The following is a 17,309-nucleotide window of genomic DNA, read 5'->3' as shown; positions in this document are numbered from 1 at the left end:
TTAAAGCATTTTAAAAAAGCATACCCTGAAAAGGTAAAACATCTTGGGCTGTGAAAATGATAATAACCTCCAGAAATTGAGACTTCTGTAAAAGCAATGAGCATAATGGCCAAAAATTATCAAAACCAAGTTTTCCATAACTTTGAAGTTAACCAAAGGCTTGCAAAAATCCAAGGAGCATTTATTTAAGAAAAAAGGCTAAATCTCAGAAAGAACAGTAGGCTTTGTAATAGTTTAATTTACCCTATTTCCATTGCCCTCTCCTTAGCGCTGCTATAGTCTAGAAAACCAACAGCAAACCAATTACAACTATTGTAACCTAGCAGCTACTGGAGGGAATAGTGTAGGTTCAGAACATGCCCAAAACCTCATTGCTGGACAACTGTCATTATTTGACCAGTGTGGCAGTCCTCTGGAAAACCCCATTCACAGGGCTTATATTTATTGGGCCTGACTTGGAGTTAGCTCTAATAATCAGCAGTAGTTGTTTAACATCTCAGCTGCCTGTGTCAGTGATAACAGTTGGGGCAAATAAGAAACTGACCAAGAATTTTATTTAAAAAAAATCTGGGGAATAAGATATTCATTCATAGGGAATATGAATTCATATTCATTCAATATATTCCTAGTAATCAAGTATGTCATACATATGTGGAGGGTTGCACACCTACCCAAGAAAGCCTTGAGAATGTCTTATTCCCTTACCTCTGGCTTAACTTCAAACTCTGGGCAAGCAGGCAACAAAGACTGAGATGGAACTATAAATTGCCTGCTGGCTTGTTAAAAAGGACATGCCCCCCACCCCTCATTCCCACAGAGCCTCTCAGCAAAGGCTGAGTGACTTATTGGTTGCAGGCACTTGAGGAAACCTCTGACCTCTTGGTCATTATCTGACAACTAAGCCAACCAAGCAGGAATGTCAATGACCACGTGAAATAAAGAATATAGACTTAACAGAATTAGTTCAGGAAACTAAACATTAGGAGCAGGAACAACAACACACGCTGGTGGAGGAAGGAGAGGAGAGAGCTTGTATCTCCAGAATTGTTAAACTAATTAAAATGATCCGTTTTCAACAAAAAAGTGAGACATAAAAAGAAGCAGGAAAGTATGGGGTTGTACACAGGAAAAAAATAAAAAAGCAGTCAGCAGAAACTGTACTCAAGGAAGCACAGGTGCTGGACTTACTAACAAAGATTTTAAATTATCTATGATAAGTATGCTTAAAAAAAACAGGAAACCATGTCTCAAGATCTAAAGGAAGTGAAAACAAAGTGTGAGTAGTCACTCAGTCATGTCCGACTCTTTTTGTGACCCCATGGATTGTAGCCCACCAGGCTTCTCTGTCCATGGACTTCTTCAGGCAAGAATACTGGAGTGGGTTGCAGGGAATCGTCCCCACCCAGGGATTGAATCTGGGTCTCTAAAGCAAAGTTCTCACCAAATAGAGAACATCTCTGTTAGGCCCCCTGGGATGGGCCCCTGATCCAGTACGTCTGACGTCCTTGTGAAAAGGGCAAGTGTGGACACAAATGCACATAAGAGATAAAACCACGTGAAGACGAAGGCGGAGGTTGATGTGAATCTAAAGCCAAGAATGCCAAAGACTGCCAGCAAACCACCAGAAACTCGGAGAAAAACCTGGAATAGATCCTTCCCTGTTACCTTCAGAAGCAACGAATCTCGTTGACACCTTGATTTTGGACTTCTCATCTCTACAACAGTGAGTGACAATTCATTTCTGTTGTGTAAGACACCAAGTTTGTAGTGTTTTGTAACAATAGCTAATTAGGAAACGCTGAGCCAACACTGACACAGGTTACCTTGCCCTCTTGCCCTTTCCTTTCTTCTACCATCTGGGGTCTCTGTACCTTGAGCCCTGGAAACCACACAACAGCATGCCAGGCACTGCGGCTTACACAACTTCTCAGAAATGGCCTATCGGTGTGTCCCAAAACAAGGGTTTGCAAACTCTCTCTGTACACAAAAGACGGGATTTTTCAAAGGGGCCATCTACCCATGGGGGTTTAGATAAACAGAACTCAGATCCAGGCAAATCAGAAGAAAACAGTTTAGAATTAGAATGAGAAGCCTGTGCAGGTTGTGGTGATGTGGTTGACTGAGCAGTAACTCAGGGGGATCCAGCATCAGACCCTGCCCTTTGGGGAGACCAGTTCCCAGGCAGGTGGCTTTTTGTTTTCTCCAGGCCAATCCTTTGAGCACATAAAGGCTGATGGAAAGCTCTGACCCCTTCCTTCCTGCTGGTATCCCCGCCCAACTTTCCTGGGCTGGCTCCCAGTCCCTGTAGCCCACACCATTCTAAGGTCACCTAAGACACCAAAGGTCAGTCTTTGTTTCTGACCTGTCTTGTCAGTGTTCATAGACTTCCTGGTTTAGGCTTTTCTTTCCGACTCTTGTGGTTTAAAATTATCACATATTTCTGACCTCGAGGCTTAAATGTGCTTCCATTTCCAGGCTCTGAAGTTTCTGCCTCTTTTGTTTGACTCTCAGAATGCCCCTGCAGATCTTGCTTTCTCAGTCCTGACCTCCTGTTGGTAATTGCCACCTGAAGCAGATACCCAGAACCATGCCTGGGATGACTGCTGGCAGGTTCTTGGGAGGGACAGAGCCCATGACTGCCTGGAACTAATCAGTGACCCCAGTGGTCATGTATTAGGTAGGGGCCATTCCTATGGTATACTGTGAGACTATGCAACTGCCATGATTCTGTTCTGGTTTGAAACACCCAGTGGTCTTTGGTACGTTAATCAAGATTCCTTTGTTAGGGCTTAGCAATGATTTAGCTGCTGCTGCTGCTGCTAAGTCACTTCAGTCGTGTCCGACTCTGTGTGACCCCATAGACGGCAGCCCATCAGGCTCCCCCGTCCCTGGGATTCTCCAGGCAAAAACACTGGAGTGGGTTGCCATTTCCTTCTCCAATGTGTGAAAGTGAAAAGGGAAAGTGAAGTCACTCAGTCATTTCTGACTCGTAGCGACCCCATGGACTGCAGCCTACCAGGCTCCTCCGTCCATGGGATTTTCTAGGCAAGAGTACTGGAGTGGCTTGCCATTGCAGTACACTATTAATACCAGGTATTACAAAGCTGTCCAGGAAGTGATTTTAATGAGTTTGGATAGGTAGGGTGGAATATGTGAAGCAGGGCTTTCCCTCAAAGGGGGTCACTCCTGCCCCTGGTGTCTCTCCCACAAGAGCTAATCACCCCATACCTCCAGTCATCTTCTAACTGAACTGAAAGTCGCTGGTGTGTCCGACTCTTTGCGGCCCCATAGACTATACAGTCCATGGAATTCTCCAGGTCAGAATATTGAAGTGGGTAGCCTTTCCCTTCTCCAGGGGATCTTCCCAACCCAGGGATCGAACCCAGGTCTCCCGCATTGAAGAAGGATTCTTTACCAGCTGAGCCACAAGGGAAGCCCAAGAATACTGGAGTGGGTAGCCTGTCCCTTCTCCAAGGGATCTTCCCAACCCAGGAATCAAACTGCGGTCTTCTGCATTGCAGGCAGATTCTTTACCAACTGAGCTATCAGGGAAGCCCCATCTTCTAAAGAGTAACCTATGATTGCATGTCAGAGGCCAGATGAGCTGGATGGGCCCTTAGTTTGACTCACATAAAAAAATGTCTATGTTTGTGTTTCTTTACAGGGACACAAAACACAGAAAGAACAGTTGGATCTCTGGCTAATTCACTTCCAAATCTAGTTCACTGGGTACTGAACAGTTCAGCAGGTAAATAGTGGTAGTTTTCTACTCCTGTCCCTTCCACACCCAAGTTCTATCCTGTCCCAATCCTCTTCACATACCTGTGGCCTCATCCTCAGGACCCGTCTGTTTCACAAATGTCTTCAGATTCTTAGCAAACAATCCTTTATTGGCCAGCAGAGTGCTGTAGGATCCCTTTTCCAGGATGGTGCCATTCCCCACAACCACAATCTCATCCACTTGGGGAAGAAAGTGAATGCTGTGTGTCACCAAGATTCGCGTCTATAAAAATAACAGTAAGTTTTGCTGACGATCCTGTGACCACCTTCTTTAGCTTACTCTTGAAAATGAAAAACAGAGTCTCTGTGGGGCTTTGCTTCCAAATGTGGCCCTGACCACTTGAACTTTCTTTTACTTCCTCTTTACTTCCCAGCATCTCATCCTAAAATCTGACCCTGTGCGTAAAACGAGACTCCTGTCATCATGAATACATTCAGTTATTTTCCTGTAGTGACAATGAGGTTGGCCCTGCATACATTTCCCTCCAGCTTTCTGGGCAGCCAAGAGTTAGGCTTAGGGATGTCCCCTGAGATCAAGGGCTATCAATACAACTGAGGCATGCAAAACTAACTGCCCTATCACTAACCAGGAAACCACTGATCTAACAAGAACTGCCCAGATTATTTTAGCATGTTAGAAACATTACAGGGCTAGGAACTTTGTCTTTGGCCCAGGCCCTCACAAGTGTGGAGGACTTGGCACTCCTTGCATTGTTGTCTATTTATGGACCACACTGACTCCTGACACAGGGATTCCACTAAAAGAAAGATGAACACTTGCAGACGAGTAATGAGGCTCAAATAGGGGTCATGGTATTGAGAAGAGCCTCTGGAGCAACAGCCCAAGCCCACTGCCTCTGCTTTCTACAGACAGCCCCACAGACACTAGGTCACTTATATCACGAAGATGCAGGAGATGCCCATCTTTGAGTCTCAGCTCAAAGCCAACCCTACTGGTAACCTTTCCTGAGTCCCCAGGCAAGAACTGGGTATTTCTCCAATGTTTCCTCTGTAGTTTGTATGTTGTTGGAGTTAAGCTGCTAAGTCATGTGTGACTCTTTTGCAACCCTATGAACTGTAACCCGCCAGGCTCTTCTGTTCATGGGATTTCCCAGGCAAGAATGTTGGAGTGGGTTGCCATTTCCTTCTCCAGGGGAATCTTCCCAACCCAGGAATCAAACTTGAGTCTCCAGCTTTGCAGGCTGATTCTTTACCACTGAGCCACCTGGAAAACCCACCAAATAGTAGTTTATATAGATTGCCATTAAAAATAATTCTTGTCTTATAATATTATTGCTTGCTTTTTGATATGTCTGCCAGTTAGATAAGTCACTTGAGAGCAGAAATGAGAACTTTTCATCTGCTTGCCCAGTCTTTGCAATGAACCAGGCCCAGAGTGGGCATTCAGTTCAAGAATGAACAGATTTTAAGGACAGAAACCAGGACCAAAAATAGGAGGGAAAGTGAGTTCCTGTTGACTCACTGATCCGAGAGAGAGGCAAAGGGCCTCAGAGGGACAGCCACCCTGTCAATCCTACCAGCCTGAGTGGAAGCATTCAAAAAAATCTTGAAGGGAACAAGCCAAACACAAGATAGAGTGCTGCCAGCCCCCACTCTACACTTGCTGCTGGAGGGAGTGCTTGTGCAGAATTTCTATGCTCTCCCAGTACCTTCATGTTCTCACCAACCCAGAAGCTCTCGGAATCTCCTTATTCAAGAATTTTTATAATCCAACCTCTTGCCCATCTTCCTGTCTCCAGAAGCTGGTGTTTGGGGTTGAAAATTCCAGTCCTCCCATCACTTGTCCTCCCATCACATGTGGACTCATGTCCACCTGAGTTTGAACAAGCTCCAGAAGATGGTGAAGGACAGCAAAGCCTGGCATGCTGCAGTCCATGGGATTGCAGAATTGGACACAACTTAGCAACTGAACAACAACAAGTTCTATGCCAGGAACTAGTGACAAAGCCAAATATATTTCTTCTTATACGACAGATCTCTAAGGACTTTTTAATCATAATTAATCACCCTTAATTAATAAGAGGCTCAATGTTGGAGACAGAGAATAAGGCTCAAATTACCCAGTTCTCACATAAGCTATGACCACTAGATGGGAGACCTCACCAGGTCATTTCCTGCGAGACCAGCATGATATTATCTCCTCAGAAGCCAAGGAGGGAAGGAAAATAAGGAAATCTGCTTTAGGACCCAGCAGTCCTAGGAGATGTGTGCCCTTCTTCATGTCTTCATCACTCTAAATAAGTTCTCACCTTGCCTTTCAATAGGCCATTGGGACCCAAGACCTTGTTGAAAATATGTTTTCCTACATGGGCATCCACAGCTGACAGAGGGTCATCTAGAATATAGATGTCCGAATCTTGATAGATAGCTCTGGCCAGGCTGATCCGCTGCTTCTGACCCCCACTGAGATTTATACCCTGAGGAAGAAAATAATTTCTATTAAGTACTGAAACTGAGTCTCCCTAAAAACTGAGTTCTTCTACTGAATTTAGGATAAACATCTCTATCCAAAACTTTATTCCCATTCTTGGCTCACACCTGTTCCCCTCAAGTTAAGGAATATAAAAGGGAGGAATGAAACAAAGCAGGACCCTGCAGGGCAACCTCCTAGGTACAAAAGCCCCTCTGTGTCCCCTGTTTCTTATTTGTAGGAAAAAAGCTTTAGTTTCCCTGGCCTTCCTGAGTTCTCAGCAGTTACTAATTAGGGAAGTGAGGGGATGTGGAAACAAAGGAAAAGCAGTCAAGAAACAATAGTTCAGCTATAAAACAGAACCCTAGCTCCTCCTTAAGGGGTATATGTAATAATCTGCATATCTCTAAATTGTTCTGCAGAAACAAAAATTCTCAGGCAGTTGGAGGATGATAACTGCATGCTGGCCATAAGCACTTAGACCTGAAACTGGTTGGAACCAGAAGGTTGATGATTAAGAGTCCTGAAACATCACCCACCACTTTACCACCAACCAGTCAGAAGAAAGTCTACAAGCTGCAACCCTCACCCCAGATGTTGCCGTTAAAAACCCTCTTCTGAAAGCCACTGAGGAGTTCCAGTCTTTTGAGCATTAGCTGCCCATTCTCCTTGCTTGGCCCTGCAATAAACTCTGTACTTTCCTGTACCACAACAGTAGGCTGGCTTTGTTGCATGGTGGACAGCCAGACTTGTGTTCAGTAACACAAGTTCCTTTATACAAATAAATATCTTTGATTCAAATAAATAACTTTAAATCTAATAATGTGTGCCCAGATTACCATTTTATATCATATAATGTACTTATTTTGTTGTTGTTTTTATTTCTTGCCCCAGGAGAATGTAGAGCTATATCAGGGTAGATTTTCTGTTAGTTTGTGGATATAACTCCAGCACTTAAAATAGTATGTGACACATAGTAGGTACTCAAGAAATGTATACTGAATTAAGAAACAAAATCACTCTAGAGTTGTATCTGCAGTCTCCTAACCTCAAGACCTTTCCCCCACCAAAAAAAAGACCTTTCCCCAAAAGACTGCTATATTTATTTTTAATAATGGGGAAAGAGGATAAAAACATCCTAAATAAATAGTAATCAGGGATTTGTAAACCAATTATACTATATTCATGTAATATGAAACGGTCATTAAAAGTTAACTTTTAAGAAAGGCATTTAATAATGTATTAGATTTCTATGTGTTCACTGCAGATTATTAGAACCCTACTCTGGCCCACATTAGCGTACAGAATTAGAGTTCAGACAGCTCCCGTCTGCCTCTGGCCCTCCACCAGAGGTCTACCTCGGGTTAGCCGCTGGTTAGTTAACCAGGTCCTAGGTTCATTATCTTTCCTTTAGATTACACAACTCTTATATTTGCTTTCAGGTACAAAATTTTAAATTTCTGAGTTATTTGCACAAAATATTGTGCAAACTCAAGTTTTCTGATGTTTGTTCCAGGCTTGACTACCAAAATTGATCAACTATTTTACTGTCATGGACTTCTTCACCATCCTCACTCTTTTTCTTCACCCTTCAGGATCCCCTGGTGTCCCAAGTACCTTCTCTCCAATCTCAGCCATGTCTCCTCCAGGCAGCACTTCCAAGTCAGGGAGGAGGGCACAGGCCTCCAGAACTTGCTGGTATTTCTTTTCATCCAACTCTGATCCAAAAAGGATGTTTTCCTTTATGGTGCCATTCTGGATCCAGGATTGCTGTGGGACATAGGCTACAGAGCCCTGGATGGGAAGGATTAGACCACATGACTGCTTTGTACCTCTGGAAATGCAGGGTTGAAGGAGCGGGTGGTGGAGGTGGGAGGAACAAATGGAATGTAGCTTTGGAAAAATGTCAGGCTGACTGGACAATTGATCTTTATAAAGGTGCATGTATTTATTGCACCAACTAGGGAGAAAAATTCAATATCCCATGCATCATTTAAAGTCTCCTTTTTGGACTATCACTCTCTAGTCATGATCTGAAAGTTAAAGGATGAATGCACATGCTGCTTCTAGAACAGGGTTTTAGTCAGCCCCTGTGAGTTTACTAGGACCAACAGAGGGCCAGCACTGATGGGGGCAACCAGACAGATGACATGTTAGAAAGTAAGAACTCAGAGATGGAAATTTGGGCACCAGGCTGATGCATGAATCTGATCATGTCAAAAGAAAGATCAAGGGTAAATGCCCTCGGGTTTGAGGACAAACTTGGTTATTAATTAGCAGGAAAAAGCGCCCTGAAATGAGTTAGGAGACAGAGGTAAATCTGTAGTCTGATCTGCTATGCTGCATGTTTATTTAAACTATTTCATTAATGATCAGTAAATCAGGGAATAAATGTCGGTATAACGTGGAAGAAGTGTTGGCTCTTAAAAATTTTCCAGGCATGTCAATGTTAAGTAATCAGGGGCATGTTTCTTACAATGAAGAAGAATGGCTTAGCAATATATGAAGATCTTAAGAAGAAAAGCTAAAAATCTACAGATATGCCTCTTTTGGGTGCAAGTAGTGGCTGGTGAAATGATTCCAAGTAGCTATAATTTCCCCTAAATTTAGCTCTCTGGTGAAGCTAAGAGATGGAGATGCCACGAAACATTTCTTCTCTGTTAAAGTGCCCTCCAACACCCAGCTTTCAAAGGAAGAGGTGAGAGGCCCAGAACTAATTGTGAAGCTGGGTACAACAGTCAGTGGAGATTTTGCAATGCTACTGTTTTTATTGTTATTGCTCTTCTTGTTTTTGTTGGTAGCCTGGCTACATATGTTTTTAATGATCTGTTCCAGCTCTTTCCTCCAAGTCCTCTTATTTTTATTGTATAATTTTGTAGATTAGGGGGTTTTCAGAAACATGGATTATAGTACAATTACCTATACTTTGAAAGAAGACATCTTTCAACAGTTTTCAACCTTCAGTATGCACATGAGAATCACCTGGGGAGCTCACTAAAAATGCAGGTTTTTAGAATCTACTCCAGAATATGATTATATATGTGGGGTAGGGCAAAGAATCTATAGTTTATAAGTCTCCGAGATGTCTCCGAGACCCCACCAACAGCAACCTGACAGGAGTGGTTATCAGATTCTAATTGTTTCTCCCCATGAGAAGGCAGCACTCTTAGGGCTGCCCACATCTGAGTGTCAGAAGTCTTTTCCTTGGCATTCCTTCTCACCTTGACCGTGATGTGCCCGTGGACATTTTCCAATTCTCCCAGAATGGCTGACATCAAGGAAGATTTCCCAGAGCCCACAGTGCCCACCACAGCCACCAGCTGGCCTGGCATAATGTCCAAGTTCACACTGAAAGAGAGAAGTGTACTTCAAGGACGTGGAGGGTAGACATTCATGCCACTTCTCAGATGCCAAGGAGATTTTCCTTCAAGATTGGAAAATATATCTTGGATATACAAACTTTCAAAGTAGTCCTCTAATGTTTTTTTTTTTTCTCTAAGACTTTAGAGAGTAAAGCTTAATTTATAAGTTGTGTGTGCAAAAAGCCAGTTTCCAATGGAAAAATAATTTCAGAACTATGTGGCACCATTGAACAAGAACCTGTTTGTTCAAATCCCAACTCTGCCATAGCCGAGCTGTGTGATCTTAGAGTCTCACTTCTCCTGGACTCTCAATTTCTAAACTAATGGGGCTGGGACAGAGTAATGCATCCCAAACTCGACTATTCAATGAGAAGAGCCATTCAATAAAATACTCACCGACAGCACAGATGTCCTTCCCCCTTCCCTGGAGATTTGGCTGGGCAGGGGCCCACACTGGGCCAGGCTCTGGGAAACTCTCTGTTCTAGTCCTAATATTTGAGTTCCTAGAACATTAGGAACTTGCTCTCAGGTTTTCTGAACCTGCCCATCCAGCCGGGCTCCTTCTAGACTTATACTACTAGCAAAGTGGGAACTACATCCACTCTCCTCTCTGTAAAGTTGAGGCTTTCAAGTTAGGAGGGCTCAGGGCTTCTGGCCTGACATATGCTGAGGCAAGCTCCAGGGTCCATGTTAGAGGATGGAGAAACAAAAGAGAGTGTGGAAAGTGGCAGGAAGTGGCACTTGCTGGTGCTGCAGGAAGACTACTAGTGTGCTCAGTTGTGAAAAAGAAGCCTGGCCTGCTCGGGCTCCCGGTGTACTCTGTGGTGCTGTGCTCAGTGATGGAGCTGGTGTACTCACACACGTAGTGTTTAAGGAACACATTGCATGCAGCAGTGTGGCAAGAAAGGGTTGGCTTAAGGCAGGGGGTAACCTACAGGGCAGAATGTGAGAAGGGGTTATGTAGATGAAAAATTCCAGATCTGAAGTTGATTACAGAAGCAGCTTTCATCATCCCCTCTGGGCAAAGAATGTAGGTCCTTCATGATAACTATTCTTAGGTGAATAAATGAACTTAAATTGAGGTCAGGTTCTCGTGAGTATCCTCTGGCACATCCAGAGACCTAGGCTCCCTGCCAGCCTGCACTACCTCCATCCACAATCTGGAGAACAAATGTCTTCACAGGTTCTCAGTTGTACTGTCCCCCAGGAGGAAAGCAGCGGTGGGTGGGGGGAGAAGGGGGACAGGTGCAGTCACAGTGACTGCAGTCAGTTCATCCCGCCAGGGGTTTAACCTGCACTAGTATCTGACTGAACATGTGCACAGCTTGTTTCCCCAAGTGTTACATTATATGGAATTTCCCTATGACAAGACCAGCGAGGAGAATCTTAAAATACAGCAGGAAGAAAAGGAGGCAACTCACTCTCGAATTGTGACACCCAAATCATGGTCCCAGGTAAATGATGCCTCAGAAAACTGCACAGCTTTATCTGTTGAGAAAAATTCCTGTCTTTAAGTCAGATGTAGGTCCCCACATGTCTGTCTGCCTTTTCTCAGCCTTCACGTGCCCCTTGTTCCTTCCTCCAGAAGAGCCTGCCTTTGTCTGGTGCTAAATTCTGAGCTGACAAGAGGCAAATGAAAGCCCCAGGGGTGAGACCAAGTGTCACCTGCATACAAAGTCCTTTATTTACTTAGGAGTCCCAAGCCAGTTGGTAGCCCAGATTCTTGATCTACAGACACTCTGGGTACATTCCCAGGCCCTCTGTTGCCTAGTCTCTTGTATAAATTCCACTTCCATATATAAACCCAGCCACTCCTGCCCTGGATTCCAGAACCATGGCTTGTTCTGGCTATGAATGCCCCTCAATCCTTAAACCTTTAGAACCTGTGTGTTCTTTCACTTCAGCCTCCCTTCCCAATTCCACACATTTGGCTCCATCATGACTTCTGTTTTCTAGATCCTTTGAAGGATTCCCCACTTATTCTCAAAACAGCTGGCCCAGCTTTGCTTGGCAATCTGGCTGGCTAAGAAATCTGTTCTAAATGAACGCAAAATTTAAGTAATATCAGTGCAAATATAGATGCAAGATAAGTTCCCTGGCTTTCCCTTTCCTTCAGCTTGCTGCTGCTCTGCCCTTGTATATCAAAGTCCTGGTGCCAGCACTGTGGATATATATGGGAAGCAACTTCCAAATTCATTTACCAGAATTGCAATCATGTCGAATGGCAGATGTGTCCAAGTCATCCCCTCCAAGGTACTTCTCTATCCGCTCTGTGGAAACACTGGCCTAGAGAAGGACACAGGAACAAAGTTCAATGATGAGCACAAGGAGACACAGGAGTGTGACTTTGTCATCAGCCTTGGATGTGGAAGCAGACGGTCAACCAGTCAACCTGCTGGGCTTCTTACCTATGATTTGCAATTTACCATAGCTGGAATCTCTGGCCCACTACCCAGTCCCCAACTCCCCCACCCCCGACTTAGCCACATCTCAGCCCTAGGAGCCACCCTACTCTGAACACAGGAAAATTAAGAGGCTCTATTTTAGCCCCTCAGAAAACTCATTGCGGTGGTGGTTGTATGGGTGGGTGGGAGGTTAATTCTACTCTGCTGTCTCCAGGCTTCGGACCTAGATCCAGAAACTATCTTCTGCCTCCTTCTAAGATGAAGTTTCTGTCTGATTCTGGTAGCTGGGCCTCTAGCATATTCTTCTTCGAGTCCATGTTCCGATGACCCAGGCAGTGTCCTGAATCACTACTGGGACCCTCTGTGAGGAAGTGGCCATGGAACCATAGTCACCTGGCATATCTCTACTTAGGCCAGGCTTAAATTGCAGGTGACCTAAGCACTGGCAGGATGCCCTGTGGTCCCCCTGGAACAGGAGAACTTGGGGGGATTTACAAGGATGTTTCTCACTTCCTCCCTTCCAGGCAGGCTGTCACGAGACAGCTTCTTGTCACGACCTGGGTTCTGAGGAAGTACTGCATTTTGGGGGGCTTCCCCGATGGCTCAGCAGATAAAGAATCTGCCTGTAATGTAGGAGACACAGGAGATGTGGGTTTGATCCCTGGATCGGGAATATCCCCTGGAGGAGGAAATAGCAACCCACTCCAGTATTCTTGCCTGAAAAATCCCACGGACAGAGGAGCCTGGTGGGCTACAGTTCAAAGACTCACAAAGAGTCGGACATGACTGAGTGACTGCAGGCATTGCACCTCCTGCCTCGCCCCCTCTTTGAAGCGCAACTGTGGGCTATAGAACTGCATGGCTGCGGTATGGATCAGCTCCTATAGAGGGCCTCACTGCCCACTTGCCTGCTCATCTGGCCCCTTAGTTTTGCAGAGAGTTGTCACCTTTGTTGATCCTGCTTTTGCTATCTATGTGATAAACTATCTGACTCTAAAAAGAGCGTGTTGTTTCTTTCTCAGCCAGATCTACCAGCCTTCTTAACACCCTCCAGGACCAGAAGGGCTCCTCCTAAACCCTGGTCCTTCCTAGGGCCTAAACTCTCCGAAGCCAGTCACCTCTGGATGAACACAGGTCACCATACTTTGTCATCCTGGCTGCCTCACCAGTCTGCCACCTCCCTGGGAACATCCTCCTGAGGTCTGGTACCTGGTCCATCTCAGTGCCTGTGCTCAGTTTTCAGGACCCAGACACTCCCTCTGGACCATCTTAAGCCTACTGGATTCCAAACTTAGTTTTCTGACAGCTTGCAGTTCCCAGATTGCATTTGGTTTCACCACCATGTGGTTTAACACAAAGAGAAGTCTTTGGACAAAGGGAAGTCCCCTGATCTAGTGGCTAAGACTCCATGCTCCCAGTGCAGGGGATCCAGGTTTGATCCCTGGTCAGGGAATTAGATCCTCATGCCGCAACTAAGAGTTAGCATGCTGCAACAAAAAACTAAGACTTGGTGTAGCCTTTTTTTTTTTAATTGAGAGAGAGAAGCCTTTTCTCTCCTTTTGTGCCATATTTCCCTAATGCTTTATAAATACCCTAAGAGTACTGGAAATATATGGAGGAAACTGAACCGAGAAAAGGGCTTAGAAACGTTCCAGGAGCAGAGCTAATCATCATAGTCTCACTAAACACTCTCAAAACCTTGTCTCCCTGTTAGGTGTATGAGATTGGTATGATTATCTTCAGTTTATAGTCAGAAAAACGGGGGTTCAAAGAACTTGTGACTTTACTAAATCATGCTGTTGGTCTCCAGAGACCAAACCAATCTCTCCAAGTCATTCTGGAATCTAAGGTTTTTAACCAGGGCTAGAAGGAAACAGCAACCCACTCCAGTATTCTTGCCTGGAAAATCCCACTGACAGAGGAGCCTGGTGGGCTACAGTCTATGGGGTCACAAAGAGTCTGACACGACTGAGTGACTGAGCACACTCAGCTGGCAGTGAGAGATCCTACCCACCTGGAGCATGGTGGAGATTAGCATGGGAAGCATGCTCATGGGGAAGCGCAGGATGTTGAAGAGGGTGATGGAGGTAAAGGCCTTTTGTGCATCCAGAACATTACTGCTATCCACCAGGACGTAAACAGAAAATGTGATCACAGACACCTGGAAAAGAAGAGCCATCAGTGATCTATTCCCAAAAGGGATCAAGCAGCCTTGTTCTAAGTACTGTGTCAGAGTTGAAGGAGTCTTAGGGATTATCTCAACCTATCCATGTTACAGAGAAATCTGAGCCCAGAAGAGGAGGAAATATCTTGCCTGAGGTCACAAAGTCAACTAATGGCATTGGTAGGACCAGCGCTTGAGAATCCTGGCTCCTATGATCAGTGCTCCTTCACCTACAGATGAGAAGCCTTCCCATGCAGACCATGCCTAGATACCACATTCATGTTGAATCCCCGGCAGTTACTCCAGGCAGCCAGGTAATCAAATTGTTCCTAAGGGTGAAACTAGATCTAGGGGCCATGAGGTAGGAAGGACAGCATGATGACTTAAGGAATGGGTCAGAGTTCCTTGGATTTGAGGGTCAGGCCTAGAGGTGCTAGGCACCTCTCATCTATCTAAACAGACCTTTTTCTCCAGGAAGCTGACCCCACCCACTGACTCCTGTCACTCACCAGCACCGGAGTCAAGTACAAGAGAAACATTATTACAGACTGCAACTGCCCAAATCTCAGCAGGTTCTTGAGCTCTTTCTTCCGAAGGCTGTGGACTTGGTTTTGGAATGAAGGTTCCCAGGCAAAATATTTCAGGATCTAATAATAGAGAAGAGCACAGCTTACACTGTTGCCCCAGTGGGAAATCAGGTGCAACCCCCACACACAGGTTTTAAGAAACACTCCCCCAAACTGGGGAGGTACAAATTCAGCTTATAAAGGGTGATTACAGAAAGGTAACTGACTCAATGGACATGAATTTGAGTGAACTCCAGGAGATAGTAAAGGACAAGGTAGCCTGGTGTGTTGCAGTTCATGGGATCACAGAGAGTCGGACATGACCTAGTGACTGAACAACGACAACAGAAAGGCAGCTTGCAGTTGTTGACAACTTACAAGGTACACAACATTTTATGTACTTATCTTACTTAATCCTAAGTGTGAAAAACTTTGCCTGGCACTAAAGGGGGTTGCCCAGGACTCAGGGCTTTCAGTGCTAAACCCAGAAAGTTCTGGGCAAACCAGGAAGAAGTAGCTGCTTACTCTTTCAGAATTATTGTATCCATTTTAACAATAAGGAAACAGGTTGAGAGTGACTAAGTAACTTGCCCACAGCCACCATCTAGTGAGTGGTAAGAGCTAAGATTCAAAATCAGGTCTATCTTCTCATTTTGCCACATTGGCAATAAGGCATATTAGAGCTCTGTGTGCAGAAATATCAGATGTTCAAAGGGGCCTGTTTTCAAGAGGTTTAGGGTAATATTAAAGTCCATTAATTCAGCCAAATTCTGCTTAATGTTATGTGGCAACCTGGATGGGAAGGAGGTTTGGAGGAAAACAGACACATATATATGTATGGCTGAGTCCCTTTGCTGTTCACCTGAAACTATCACAACATTGTTAATCGGCTATGCCCTAATACAAAATAAAAAGTAAAAAAAAAAAAGTCCATGAATTCAAAAAAGTCTATATTAAAAAAATTTGATGAAATGCATTATTTTGAAAGCTAGTAAATAGAGGACAGAAGTGTGTATTTATCCTACCTGTCCTTTACTTTAGAGTAACCAACTAGTTGATTTTTTTTAATTTATTTATTTTAATTGGAGGCTAATTACTTTACATTATTGTATTGTTTTTGCCATACATTGACATGAATCTGCCCTGGGTGTACATATGTTCCCCATCTTGAACACCCTTCCCACCTCCCTCCCCATCCCATCCCTCTGGTTCATCCCAGTACACCAGCCCTGAGCATCTTGTATCATGCATCGAACTTGGACTGGTGATTCATTTCACATATGATAATATACATGTAAAAATCATTCTTCATTACAGAATTCCTGCTGAGCAATGCCAAAGGAACAAAGGAATTAAAACATCACCCTTTGGCAATGAAATAATAGAACAAGGCAGTGATCAACAGTGGCTGCTAAAACCTTTATGACAGTGGTTTTCAACTTGGCTGCATATTGGAATCACTTAGGGAGCTTTTAAAATATATACATGCCTGGGTCTCACCCCTCCCCCCCCACCCCCACCAAGAGTTCAATTTAGATGGTTTGAAGTAAGGCCCAAACCTCAGTGGGTTTTACAAATCTCCCAGGAGATTGAAATGTGTTGCCAGGGCCACAAATCATTACCCTTGGTGAAAGAACAATAAGGGGTGAATCAGGCTGACAATGCCTGGACCCCATAAACACTCACCATCACTAAGTTTGGAAGCACACAGCACTACCCAATCCCTTGCCCTCCAACCCCATCCCAAACAAAAACAAAAACCAAATAAACCTAAATCTACTCAAGTTTCTATATTTAACCACCAATTTACAAGCAAGCATAGGAAACAAGACAAACTCTTCTATCAAATGACCAGAAAGGGGGCAGGCAAGGGGCTAGTGTAGATTAAAAGCACTGTTGACTGAATGCAATACATGGACAGTTTTTGGATCCTTATTCAAACCAACCAACAGTAAAAAACAAAATAAAAAAAGACTTGTATGAGGCAATTGGGGAAATTTAATGGTATCAAAGAAGGATTTGTTTTTAGGTATGCTATTGGTATCGTGATTATGTTAAAGTCATTCTTTTAGAAATACATACAAAGTGTTTACCAGTGAAATGACAAAATATCTGAGATTTGCTTTTGAATAATCTAGCAGAGCATGAAGTGGGGAGTGGGGATGTAGATGAAACAGGTTAGGTCCTGCTGATAATTGCTGGAGCTGGGTGGCAAGTCCATGGGGGTTCGTTATGGCCTTCTGTCTATTTTTGTCCACATCGGACAACCTTTATAGTAAAATATAAGAATGAAACAAACTATTTAACATACATAAATAGAAATTATTATCAAAAGAAGGTCTGAGAGGAGTAGCAGAAGAAACAAGAGACTTGTGGCTGGATGGATCAGGAGACATGGGACACACCCCAGGCTCAGAAGCAGGAGTCCACAACCTCAAGCAGGTTGTTAAGGCCAAGAGGCTACTGTGGCTGTCACCATGCCCAGAGAGCCACCCATGCTCAGCTTCTCACCTTGATCCCACTGAGAATCTCATTCATGATCTTTAAACGGTTGTCTTTATTCTTCATATTTTTAACCTGCCAGGAAAGAATAACAGACAG

The 17,309-nt window shown here is 44.2% G+C and overlaps 1 protein-coding gene and 1 long non-coding RNA gene across 2 annotated transcripts in view; one reads left to right on the top strand and one right to left on the bottom strand.

Annotated features, from left to right (window-relative positions):
* ABCC2 (ATP binding cassette subfamily C member 2) overlaps positions 1–17,309 on the bottom strand; it is a 71,619-nt gene that overhangs the window by 21,975 nt on the left and 32,335 nt on the right. The window contains exons 11-19 of the mRNA XM_055424893.2: positions 17,220–17,285; positions 14,652–14,789; positions 13,993–14,139; positions 11,775–11,859; positions 10,995–11,061; positions 9,433–9,559; positions 7,829–8,005; positions 6,051–6,218; positions 3,823–4,003 (exon numbers count right to left, since the gene is read on the bottom strand). Of these exons, the coding sequence (XP_055280868.2) occupies positions 3,823–4,003; positions 6,051–6,218; positions 7,829–8,005; positions 9,433–9,559; positions 10,995–11,061; positions 11,775–11,859; positions 13,993–14,139; positions 14,652–14,789; positions 17,220–17,285 (1,156 nt within the window). The remainder of the gene's footprint in view (positions 1–3,822; positions 4,004–6,050; positions 6,219–7,828; positions 8,006–9,432; positions 9,560–10,994; positions 11,062–11,774; positions 11,860–13,992; positions 14,140–14,651; positions 14,790–17,219; positions 17,286–17,309) is intronic.
* Positions 1,590–6,951, top strand: LOC129555456 (uncharacterized). The gene is made up of 3 exons (XR_008685759.1): positions 1,590–1,723; positions 3,665–3,748; positions 6,634–6,951. It is a non-coding gene; the product is annotated as an uncharacterized LOC129555456 (long non-coding RNA).

Source organism: Moschus berezovskii, chromosome 12, assembly GCF_049115385.1.
Source record: "Moschus berezovskii isolate FMDL1 chromosome 12, NW_MosBer_1.0, whole genome shotgun sequence".
In the NCBI taxonomy this organism is placed as follows: domain Eukaryota; kingdom Metazoa; phylum Chordata; class Mammalia; order Artiodactyla; family Moschidae; genus Moschus; species Moschus berezovskii.
This window is presented reverse-complemented; position numbering and strand designations above follow the sequence as displayed.